The sequence below is a fragment of the Mauremys mutica genome, chromosome 14 (assembly GCF_020497125.1).
Source record: "Mauremys mutica isolate MM-2020 ecotype Southern chromosome 14, ASM2049712v1, whole genome shotgun sequence".
Classification (NCBI taxonomy): Eukaryota; Metazoa; Chordata; order Testudines; family Geoemydidae; genus Mauremys; species Mauremys mutica.
The window spans coordinates 9,088,733-9,101,342 of record NC_059085.1 but is presented as its reverse complement, the minus strand read 5'-3'; the positions used below and the strand labels follow the sequence as shown (position 1 = coordinate 9,101,342).

General features: G+C 52.7%; 1 protein-coding gene across 1 annotated transcript in view; it reads left to right on the top strand.

Annotated features, from left to right (window-relative positions):
• The window catches only part of LOC123349220 (adhesion G-protein coupled receptor G1-like), a 37,364-nt gene extending 33,074 nt beyond the window's left edge, over positions 1 to 4,290 (top strand). Inside the window, exons 11-14 of the mRNA XM_044987108.1 lie at positions 1,776 to 2,050; positions 2,721 to 2,829; positions 3,214 to 3,482; positions 3,983 to 4,290. Coding sequence (XP_044843043.1) covers positions 1,776 to 2,050; positions 2,721 to 2,829; positions 3,214 to 3,482; positions 3,983 to 4,110 — 781 coding nt within the window. The 3' untranslated portion in view covers positions 4,111 to 4,290. The remainder of the gene's footprint in view (positions 1 to 1,775; positions 2,051 to 2,720; positions 2,830 to 3,213; positions 3,483 to 3,982) is intronic.
• Positions 4,291 to 12,610: the final 8,320 nt, after the last annotated feature.

Here is a 12,610-nt window from a genome sequence, read left to right as displayed (position 1 = left end):
ACACACAGATTGGCCAAGATTTTCTAAAGGGACTAGTGATTCCAGGAGCCCAACGTGAGACACCTGAAAGGGGCCTGATATTCAGGAAGTGCTGAGCACCCACCCCTAGAACCCAGACCCCTTTAGAGGGTCTCCAGATGGGCCCCCAGAACCACCTATCGTTTTTAATCATCTTGACCACCATCTTGGTCTTTAGCAGTAATGCAGTGAGCGTGGGCACGCACAGATCTTTAGCAGTGTGTTAACAAGCGGCTGACGCAGACTAAAAGAGGCTTCCTTTGAGAAATCAGGCTGTACACCAGGGGTCTCAAACTCAAATGACCCCGAGGGCCGCATGAGGACTAGTGCATTGGCCCGAGGGCCGCATCACTGACACGCCCCCTTGCTGCCCCTGGCCCCACCCCCAATCCACCCCTTCCATGAGGCCCCGCCCCTGCCCTGTCTCTTCTCCACCTCCTCCCCTAAGCGCGCGGCTCCCCGCTCCTCCCCACTCCCTCCTGGAAAGTGCTAAGCGCCACCAACAGCTGTTTGGTGGCTTGGCGGCGGGGCACTTAGGCGGCGGGTCCCGGAACAGAAGGGGCCCCCCACCGCCGAAGACCGGGCTGCGCTTCGGCGGCGGCGGGTCCCTCTTTTCCCCACCCCGGCCGGTCCCGCTTCCCTCCCCCGCCCTGGCCGGTCCCGCTTCCCTCCCCCGCCCCCCGGCCCGGCCCCGGCGGGTCTCGCTTCCCTTCCCCACCCCCGGCCTGGCCCGGCGAGTCTCGTTTCCCTTCCCCCACCCCCCGGCCCGGCCCGGCCCTGGCGGGTCTCGCTTCCCTTCCCCACCCCCGGCCCGGCCCGGTGGGTCTCGCTTCCCTTCCCCCCCCCCCCGGCCCGGCCCCGGCGGGTCTCGCTTCCCTCCCCCACCCCCCGGCCCGGCCCGGCCCGGCCCCGGCGGGTCTTGCTTCCCTCCCCCCCCCCCCGGCCCGGCCCGGCCCGGCCCGGCGGGTCTTGCTTCCCTTCACCCACCCCCCCCCCCGGCCCGGCCCCGGCCCCGGCGGCTCCCGCTTCCCCCCCCCCTTACCCGAGCGCGTCTCCGGCGAGGCCTGAGCTTCATCCCGCTCAGAGCCGCGTGGTGAGGGGGCGGGGCTGTGAGCTCCACGCCGAGCGCAGCGCTCAGCCCAGAGCTCCCAGCCCCACCCCCTCCCCACGCGGCTCGGATCGGGGCGGGGCTCAGGCGCTCGGACGGAGACGCGCTCGGGTAAGGGGGGGGAGGGAAAGGCTCCAGGAGAGGGGCGGAGGCGGGAGCCTCCGCTTTTCTCTTGGGGGCCCCTGCGGAGCCCGGGGCCCGGGGCAAATTGCCCCCTTTGCCCCCCCCCTCTGGGCGGCCCTGGGGAGCTCCACGGGCCGCAGGGAAGAGCTCCGCGGGCCGCATGCGGCCCGCGGGCCGCATGTTTGAGACCCCTGCTGTACACGATGGCCAAACCTGTCGCCTACACACATAGTTCAAAGGCCAGAAGAGATGTAGCTTCCCAGTGGAACAAGGAGACCAGGATCGCTCACCTGTTGCAGTTACCGGTGGCTCAACATGTTCACCCATCACAGCCATCAGCTGGCCATGCACATGTGGAATAGGCACTGGGGTCACATTCTCCTGTTGTTAAGACACAGATCTCTTGTGTGTCTCTGGTTAGTGTGAGCAGCTTGAATCAAAGCACTGGGACCCTATTGTAGGGTTTTGTGGGTCTGGGACTCCCAGACAGGAGCAGGAGTAAAATTTCTTCCTCTCCCTTTCCCAGGAGGAAGCACAGAGACGGCACCGTAAACATCTACATTCACATGAACCTGCTGGCGGCCATCTTCCTGCTGGACGTGAGCTTCCTCCTTACTGAGCACTTGGCCTCCCTCGGCAGCGAGGCAGCCTGCAAAGCCGGCGGCATGTTCCTGCACCTCTCTCTGCTGGGCTGCCTGACCTGGATGGGCATTGAGGGCTACCATCTGTACAGGCTGGTGGTGGAGGTCTTCAAAACCTACGTGGAGCACTTCATGCTCAAGCTGTGCCTGGTGGGCTGGGGTGAGTACGAAAGGAGGCCGAGATGGCCATGAGAACTCCAGGCCTCAGGACTGTTCGCCCCTAGAAGACTTTCCTCTCGCAAGGATAAGAGGATGATTTGCTCACCGTCCATAAGTACCTACACGTGGAAGAGATTTCTGAGGGCAGAGGCTATTTCATCTTGCAGGCAAAGGCGTAAGATGAACCAATGTCTGAAAACTAAAGCTAGAGAAATTCAGACTAGAGATCAGTCCCCTCACTGTTCAAAATTGTGCCTAAAGCATTGGCAGCTATGGTGTCTCTATCACTAAGGCTTTAAGTCAACACTGGCTGTCTCTGTTAAAAAAAATAAAAAAATACACTGTCACTCAAACACCAGCTATGGGCAGGAGGCACTGGGTGAACTTCTCTGGCCTGTGCTGTGCAGCCAGTCACGCTAGATGATCACAGTGGTCCCTTCTGGCCTTAACACCCATGAACTAGTGAGCAGTGTGGACATAAGGACCCAAAGCTGTGCCGAACCATCCCTGTTCAATGCACTGTCCTCAGTCCACCGCTAGGGTGGTAAAGGGTGTGAGAGAACAACACGGTCAATTCCTTAGGAGTTGGAAGGATGGGCTCCTTTTTCAGGGACCTGCAAAGACAGGAACTGGGGCTAGGGAAACTATCTAATGCTGTTCTCTGCATCCAGGGCTTCCCATCTTTATTGTGGGTGTGATCTTCCTGGCGAATCAGGCAAATTATGGACTATTCCACATAGAAGTATTTGAATCCCTTGAGAAATCCACCAATGCAACCATGTGAGTAATTGGAATGGCATCACCATGGTCCTGGTTATACCGTCGCTAGCAGTGCCCCCTCCCGTGAGTCAGTTACACACGGTTTGCACCTTGGATCATACCAACAGATTACATCCCCTCTGCTGGGGGTTTCCCTGACACCTTTTCTTCCTCCTGCCTCTCAATCCATCCAGCTCCCCAGCTGGAGTAAATCAGCAAAGCTCTTGTGACTTCAGTGGAGCTGCACTGCCTTACATCAGCTGGGAGACCGGCCTCCATGTTCAACTCTGGGCTGGAGGCTGAGTGTGCCAGGGGGTTCCCTCAAGCTCTATCAGATCAGACCTTCAGCCCCTCTTAACCCAGACAATTACGGCCCTGAACTATCTGCCTTTCTCTTCCCTCCAGATGTTGGATCACAGCCCCGCTGATCCATAACATTGCGAACCTGGGCTTCTTCAGCCTGGTGTTCCTCTTCAACGTGGCCATGCTAGGAGCCATGGTGCGGGAGATCCTCAGGCAGAGAAACAGAGGACACAACCTTAAGCACGCCCTGGTGCTCCTGGGGCTGAGCCTCATGCTGGGCGTCCCCTGGGCACTTGCGTTCTGCTCCTTTTCCTTGGGATCATTCCAGCTCGTCATCATCTACCTCTTCACCATCATCAACACTTTGCAAGGTGAGTGCGCAGTGCCAGGCGCACTCTCCCCATCTCGCCCTCTCCTGGCAATGTGGGACCTGGCCTACGTGCCGTCAACCTGGGGCGAGTTTCGGGGGTAAATGGCAAAGGAGTCTGGAGTCTCTCCGAGGAGCTGCTGATGAGGCTGTGACACAACCCTGTGCCTCACCATGGGAGAAAGGCTCCCCTCCGTACTAGAGCGTGCCTCGCTGTAGGTAGGGTCTCTCCTGCAGGGCCCTGGGATTTTCTGTGCGATAGCACCCAATGGCCACACGAGGGTGCCACCAGCTAAGGCTCGAGACTGTGCTCTGCTATATTAGTACAGTGATGGATCCGAGACCCTGTTAGCTCAGTTCGTCTGACATATAGTTTGTTCCTTTAAAGTGGCAGTAGTGATGAGATGAGCAGGCAGGGTGCCAGCCTCCCCCTGCATTCAGCTGACCCATTGTCCTGCTCTCTGCATTACCCCTGCCCAGTGAGCACTCTCCCATTTCTCCCAGGCTTCCTCATCTTCCTCTGGTACTGGAAAATGGTGCTGCAGGTCAGAAAGTCGAAGTCCTACCCCTCACTGAACAACTCAAACAGCACCAGGTTGCCAGTCAGCACCAGCCGCACGAATGCAGACTGAATCACCTGCTTTCTCTGGTCACAGCTGGGACTGTCTCTTCCCCGTGAGTCAAGAACCAGGGATCGTGCTCCCAGAGGGGAGGTGGGGGCATAATATTTGTCTGATGCTCCTGCCTGGCTACACACAGCCATGTGTAATCGCAAGGAATGTAGAGAAATTCACACCACCACCACTCCACCCCTCCCCGTGGGATCGAGTGGGGGGAAGGATAGCTCAGTGGTTTGAGCATTGGCCTTCTAAACCCAGGGTTGTCAGTTCAATCCTTGAGCGGGCCATTTAGGGAACTGGGGAAAAATCTGTCTGTCTGGGGATTGGTCCTGCTTTGAGCAGGGGTTGGATTAGATCAGTGGTCCCCAACCTTTTCGTCTGGCGACTACTGCAGCGGTGGAGCACCCGCCAAAATGCCGCTGAATTTCGGCAATGAAGCCGTTTGCTGTCGACAAGCGACATCATCGAGAGGTGTCCCCGCCAAAATTCAGGAGCGACGCCTCTCGATGACATAATTTGTTGGCGACAAGCGTCGTCATCGAGAGGCGTCCCCGCCACATTTCAGTGGCATTTCGGTGAGTGCTCTCCTGGGGTCCAGGACGCGGGTGCATTAAGATGCCCCCGCGGGCACCGCGTTGGGGACCACTGGATTAGATGACCTCCTGAGGTCCCTTCCAACCCTGATATTCTATGATCATAGAATCATAGATTATTAGGGTTGGAAGGGACCTCGGGAGGTCATCTAGTCCAAGCCCCTGCTCAAAGCAGGACCAATCCCCAAATCCCTAAATGGCCCCCTCAAGGATTGAATTCACAACCCTGGGTTTAGCAGGCCAATGCCCAAACCACTGAGCTATCCCTCCCCAAGCTAAGAGCACAGCAGCAGCTCGGTTTCTCTCTGCACATTCCCTTCTGGATCTCTCCAGTCCAGCCCTACCTGGTTCCCAGCTGCATTAAACTCCATTCTTGTAGCACAGGTACACAGCTGGGCTCCCAGGTAGATCACCCCTTCAGTATAAACGTCACTGGAAAAGACAGAGGGTGTTATAAGCCAAGAGGGGCTGCAGCCTTCTCTGACAGGGGATCAGGGACCTAGTCTGTTTCATGCTCCTTTTACAGCTCTTTCCACAGATCACAGCTTAGAGGAAGGGCAGGGGAGAGCCTGGTATCCACCTCTCCCAGGGCTCCAGTCACATCAGGCAGCTGCCAAGTGAAACCTCAAGTGCAGAGGAGAGATTGGGCAATCGTAAACGTTTCATTTTCTTCAGAATGCAGCACAGGCCCATGAGCGGCTGTGTCAAGTCCAGGCTGGACCAGGCAAAGAGATCCAGGCAAACACTATGAAGTAGGCAGGTGTGGGTTATGTGCACCTTAGATAACAAGGCCTGGGGGGTGCTGTCACCCCTCCTGCCCAAGGTGTGTGGGGTGCTTCTGGGGGAGAGTGAGGCCATGGAGCTGTAGCAGACACCCTCGGGGTAGAGGTGCAACTCAGCGCTCTGTCTCCCATTCATCAGACCTGCATGCTGCTCTGCTGGTGCTTCTCCGCCAGCTACCCAGCACTGGGCCTGGAAGATCAGGCCAGCCAGGACACAGTTGATGCTAGAGGCTATGGCAGAGCTGGAGATTGCTGATCCCATTCCTGAAGGGGGGTTGTCCTCCTGTTGCCCTGTAATTTGGTGATGTCCTTGGGTTCTTCACATGGGCCTAGAATCCCAGCTTGCTTCAATGATTGTGAAAGCCTCTTTTTATCAGCAGCTGGCCAGGAACTTTCACCTTTCTCTTGCACCTCTGGCTTTCACTTACCCAGACTTGGGTCACTTCTGGTTTGGTCTAATCTAATGTGATCTTTTCGGGCCTATACTTGTGGTGCACTCAGAAGCTACAGCCGGTGGAAGATGTTTTGATAGATCAGTAAATATTAATCTATGTAAATACTGGTTTCAGTGGCTGCTTCTTTGCTTCTGGGTGCAATTCAAGGTGTTGACTTTAAATCCCATAAGGTCGGGGTCCCAGCTACCTGAGAGGGACCCACATGATCCAGTATGTGACTGTTGAGATCAGCTGCGGCACTGGATCTAGCCGTCCTAAAGAAAGATAATCCTGGACAGGGCCGTCCTTCGGATTTATGGGGCCCTATGCAGTATTATTAAACTGATGCCCCTTGCCCGATGGCAGCCCAGGCTCGCAGTCGGGAGGGGCTGGGGGGAGAGGGACAAGGTAGCAAAGCATATCGAGCCACCTCATGGCAGCGGAGAGTCACAGTTCCCTGCAGAGACCCCCCCCATATCTTCTCCCTCACGCAGAATGCGTGGCGCCAGCGCATTCAGCTCTGTGAATACGGCCCCTGCCTGAGGAGACTGCAGTGCACACTGGGTGTGCAGGAACCGACCCGCTCTTACCTGTGGTTCTTCATCTGCCTCTGGTATTGCACCGTCCCCTGCTAGCCGGACCCCAGCCCCTCCACCGGGAGTTCTCAGAAGACAAAATAACCAGGCCAGCCAGCTGGACTGTGCTCTCAAAGGGGCACAGCTCACCCCCCTAGGAGCAGACTCACTTGCTGGAACTGGCCTGCCCCAGGCAGGTCTGCGCTTCTGATGGGGGATTTAGCAAGGAAAGAGACACACTCCTCAGTGCCTTCACACGCATGGCAGCAAACAGTGCAACAATGAGCCTTCAAAGCAGCTTATGCAGAGTTTGTCGAACAGGACCTGGGCGAGACTGAGGGGTAACAGAACAGTCACTCTCACAACACAGGGAATTGCTGTTCCCTAGGAGGCTATAGGCAGACAATGCTTGGGGCATTGATTCCCGCTGCATTGCGCCTTGTGTCTTTATTTATACCTGTGCACAGTGTGTACAGAGAAGGTGCACATGGCTGCCAAACCAGACCTCCCCACCCACTCACAGCAGGGGTAATGTCGTACAATTACTTCACACACACCACAAGGGGCAAAGCAAGGAGAATCAGAGCCTCTGTGCCTGTCCCCTCCAGGAAGCTATACACACCCCGGTTTGGTACATTTCCTTTTCAAATCATGCGATGATTCTCCTGTCCCAGTCACGTCACCATGGAGAGAGATTCTATACTCAGCTAACTGCCTGGCACAGGCCCCTACTATTCAAGCTAAACGAGAGGATCCATTAGCAGTACGGGACTAATGACATACATCGGAGCAGTTCTGATTCCATTCAGTAAAGGGCAGTGGTGTATGCAGGTTCGGGCACACACCGATCTGCTCACCCCAACACCAACTCATTATGAACAAATCAGAGGTACCCAAACACCCTGACTTTTGAGGAGGTTGAAACCCAAATCCTAACCCTGCTGCTCAAGCCCATCTCTGATTTAAAGAGGACAGGTGAACAACAGGGGAAGGAGATGGAAGGAAACTGCAGAAAGGAAAGAACTAGAAATTGGAGAGGAGGAATTACAGAGCAGGGCAATAAAGAAACAGCCCTGGTGAAACAGGGAAAGGAAGGAATAGCAAAGGGGCTGTGAATTCCTAGATGCTGGAGACTGTAGTGCAAGACATCAGCCGCTGCTAACTGGTCAGTGAAGAGATCTTGCCACAAAGGTAGATGCTGCAGCTGAGTTCTCTCTCTCTCACACAGACAAGTCCACAACCTGGATGGACTAAACCTGGAACCAATGTGCTTTTGCTTTTTAATGACTGTGTGGGGAGTTTATTGTTCTTTTGTACCTAACCAGAGGCTTCCATTAAACTGCTTTACAATGGGGCATCCACCCCACCCCCACCACTGCCTTCTCTGGCCAAAGCCCATTCCCAGTGTTGGACTTTCTTACATGCAAATGACTGGAGCCAGCCTGCTGGAGTAATATAAACAAACAACGACCCAAGTGACTCCTCTTGAAGCCTGCCAGTCTGTTATGCATTTGAAGCTTGGCCTGTGTCGAAATTTCCTTGCTGAAGGGTCCACCACAGAATGAGTGTGTTTAACCGTGGCCCTGCTACTCATGCCCCTTGGAAGGCTCCACAGACACATTATCACAGCTGGGGTAGTATTTGTAGCGGGGTGGTCCTGTGATCATAGGAGCCCTTGTGGCATCTTAGAGACCAACACATTTATTTGAGCATAAGCTTTTGTGGGCGAGAACCCACTTCATCAGATGAATGGAGTAGAAAATACAGGAGCAGGTATAAATACACGAAAAGGTGAGAGCTGCCTTACCAAGTGTAAGGTCAGTCTAACGAGACAATTCACTTAACAGCAGGATACCAACAGAGGAAAAATAACTGTTCTTGAAGTTTTTGGTTGAAGAATTGCCACTGTTAGGTTTGTTATTGAGTTATTGTTCTCCTACACTTTAATCTCCCTGGTCACTCAATAACAGACCTAAAAGTGGCAATTCTTCAACAAAAAAACTTCAAAAACAGACTCCAACATGAAACTGCAGAACTGGAATTAATTTGCAAACTGAATACCACCAGATTAGGCCTGAATAAAGACTGGGAGTGGTTGGGTCATTACAAAACAAAAACCTAATTTCCCCCATACTAATTTCCCCCTACTGTTACTCACACCTTCTTGTCAACTCTTTGAAATGGGTCACTCTTATTACCACTACAAAAAAGTTATTTGTCCTCCCTTGGTATCCTGCTGTTAATTGAATTGTCTCGTTAGACTGACCTCACACTTGGTAAGGCAACTCCCACCTTGTCATGTATTTATACCTGCTCCTGTATTTTCCATTCCATGCATCTGATGAAGTGGGTTTTAGCCCATGAAAGCTTATGCCCAAATAAATGCGTTAGTCTCTAAAGTGGTACAAGGACGACTCATTGTTTTTGCTGATGCAGACTAACACGGCTACCACTCTGTGCTTGTAGGGATTCCTTTGCCTCCCTCCTCCTCACCCCTCGTCTGACAGCCCTTCATACAAGTGATGGGAGCCTAGAACACATACACGGTGCCATGGAGCAGAAGGGTTTTACACCCATCCCTGTGGGCTCATCAGTGTTGAGACTGTTATTGTTACAAGTACGTAGCTACTAAAGCTGGTTGGAAAAAATATATTCCTGTGGAAATTTGATGAAAATGGAAAAAATAATCATTTTCTTATAAATTTAAGTCTCCAATGACTGACTTGTATGTGGAGCAAGTGAGAACAGCCCCAGTGGTTTTGGACACCTGCTTGATGGGGACAGGTGGGTCATGGGTCTCACTAGGTTTAATAGGCAAAGACATCGAATTTTTTTTTGTGGCAAAAATTCAAAAAATAGAATACTTTGGTCAACTCCCCAAAATTTCCATTTGGATGTGTCGCCCAAATGCCATATAGGAGTCCTGGTGTGTCATGTACTCATTCCCATTACAGACTGGGGTTCTCCCCGAGGAGAGACGGGGCTGCATCCCGGGAGATGGAGTCCAGCCTGGGAGCCTGGTCCAAAGAAGAGAAGTGGGGACATGAGGCAATTGAACTACAACTCCCATAAGGCACTACGGCAGTAAATCCAAACAGAAATGTTTTGGTTTTCAGTTGAAATATTTCAGTTTTTAGGTGCTCAGTTTTTGTCAGAAAATTGAAGTTTTCCATGGAAAACAAACACTCTTTGTGAAAAACTTCTGTCAAAAAACCAATTCTGATGGGAAATTTTCAGCCAGCCCTAGCAGGGATGCAGTCCGTATTGACAAGAGACCGCTCCAATAGTGATAGCTATTTTAGCATATCTACCATTTTCTGACTCAGTCTCTGCGGCATGCTCCTCTAGTTACAACTTCACTTGGGATTTTTATCCCTAAATATCCTTGGCACCCACCTGCCCTTCCTTTCCCATCTTGCCCATGGCAGTATGCTGCAAAGGGAATCCCGTTAAGGCCTTCCCAGCCAGAAGGATGCTAGTGAAGTCTTCCAGTCTCTGTCAGGGACCTGGAGTAGAAGATGAGGACAAGCTGTAGCGAGAACTTCCCAGGTTTTATAGGCTCATAATTCACCTAAAGAACTACCAGATGTCACTCGCAGTTCAAATGAAAGAAGTCTCCAATAACAAACTTGTACATCTCTGGCAAGAGAGAGCAGCCCCAGGGGGCTGGGACAGCTTCTTGCTGGGGGCAGATGGGTTGCAGGAGGGCTTGCTGGGTTAACAAACAACACCAGCTGCCTCAGGGGAGTTCAGAGAGGCCAGGGCAGAAAGTGAAGACCGTAAAGGGAAGTGAGAGCCACGACCAGGCTAGGGACCTACTTCTCAGGTGCCATTCCTGTGGCACAAACCAGCTGGCAACCCTGAGATGAGACCCTCTCAGGATTCCCCCTGGGCAAGGGAGAGCTCCAGGGAGCTAACCCGTCCCTTTCCCAACCCCTAGGAGAGGGGGAGCTTCTGGGGAGGAGGCATGGCCGGAGCAGCCTTACTCTCGGATGTCAGAACAGCCCCTTGGGTCTACCTTGTGCCAGAGGGCTAGACCCAAACTGCAAAATCACCTGGATCGCCCTTCCCCCCAGATCTGTACAGAGTCCCAGAGACTCTGGGACCAAGTGCAGGAAGAGAGACACTTCTCCCCAGGAAACACTGGGGACCTGCCATGCCCAGAGACAGGGAGACAGAAGCAGCCACATGAGGCTAGCGCTCAGGACAGAGCTACAATATTGCCAACTCTATGCATTCAGGTCATGAGTCAGCCCCCTCTTCAGCCCCACCCCAGTCATGGGCTTGCGCTTAAAAATCACAAGATTAGAAAAGTCACAATAGTGTGGGTTTATTTATTTATTTATTTATTTGCCCTCCAGTTTCTGGGCCCTTAGGTTACACTCAGACCATGTCTTCAAGATTTCTTCCTCTGCAGCCACAAGGGTGAGAAAAACTTTAAAAAAAAAAAAAAGAAAGCCAAGATCCCCATAAAACACATGACTCCAGGAGCTGAGGCTTTAAGCAAGATACCAGATATGACGGCACAGTCACTAGAATTGCGAGAGCAACTCTAGATTTACAGCAAGCTGGGATGGCTGTGTATGGCCTTATTTCACACAGGGCAGGGACGCTGCTGGGCTATAACAGAAAGTCAGCAGGACTTGTGCTCTGGCGTCACATAGGGGTTTGAGACTCCCATTCCAACTGCTTACTGACTGAGGATTTCTGCTCTAATACCACCTCCTTTTCATGTGGGCCCCTTAGCCCATAACTCTCCCTGGAGGCAGTCAGCCAGTTTCACCTGTATCCTCTCCCATGGCCTGAGAGCATTTCCCTTTGGTCTTGGCAGGGAGTGGGGGAGCCCATCTGATTAGGGCAGAGGCCACAGCTGAAGAAGCAGTGTGGGAAAGTCCATGATTAAATATCGGAAGAGGGTGACTTCCCTTCTTGCACCAGAGGAACATGGGCCTCGCAGTGTGACACTGGTGCCCTCTAGTGCAGCAATGTGGGGGAAGCCAGGGCTGAATGTGGGAAATTCCTTTTGCCCCAGGGGTCGGTGAGCGATGAAGGGCTCTCGGCAGGGCACAGCAGGGCATGGCCAGGTCTGTGCAGCTGCAGCGTCCCTTGGCTGTAAGCAGGAGTTTGTTACAGTTCCACCCCTATATTTCAGCTGCACAAATATCCCCCACCCACCCAACACATGGCCCGAGCAGAGGTAAAACTGGTCCTGGGGCACTCAGATCACATCGCTGATATAGCTAGACACTCAACAGACGGGAGACGCTTGGTGAGCGCTGTTACCTCAAGGGGAATAAGGCAACGCTTCAAAGGAAAACTTTAGAAATGATAGGGGAGAAATAGGAAAGGAAAGCCCCTTTTCTCAGAAGATACAAACTCGACTCCCTCCTGTATCTATCACCAGTGGATTTAGCCTCCCTCCTTGTGTGCTGTAAATAAAATAAAGAGGAGACAAGGTGGTTTGGCACAAACAAAGGTAAGTGTATTCGGGGTAAAGGTACAGAAAACTGGGAGGAATAGGAGAAAATGCAAACTTAATGAATACAATGAAACAGTGACTGGCTTTGGGAGCTTCAAGCTCAGGCCCATAAACCCTCTCTTGGAAACTGGAAAACAATAAATGATGCCCCAACACAGAAACCTTTTCCTACTGTTCAGGTGCAGTGGATCCCATGTACTGGCATGATGCCCAGGACCTTCCACTCTCCAGCCGATTTAGAGCCTTTGAGGAGGAGCACTGGGGAGTCCAGACGATGGTTGGATTTTGTCCCTCACCAAAGGCTCTTACGTAAATTAAGCTGTCATGGGATAAAAGGGAAGGTCCTTTCATGGATTGAGAACTGGTTAAAAGACAGGGAACAAAAGGTAGGAATAAATGGTAAATTCTCAGAATGGAGAGGGGTAACTAGTGGTGTTCCCCAAGGGTCAGTCCTAGGACCAATCCTATTCAATTTATTCATAAATGATCTGGAGAAAGGGGTAAACAGTGAGGTGGCAAAGTTTGCAGATGATACTAAACTGCTCAAGATAGTTAAGACCAAAGCAGATTGTGAAGAACTTCAAAAAGATCTCACAAAACTAAGTGATTGGGCAACAAAATGGCAAATGAAATTTAATGTGGATAAATG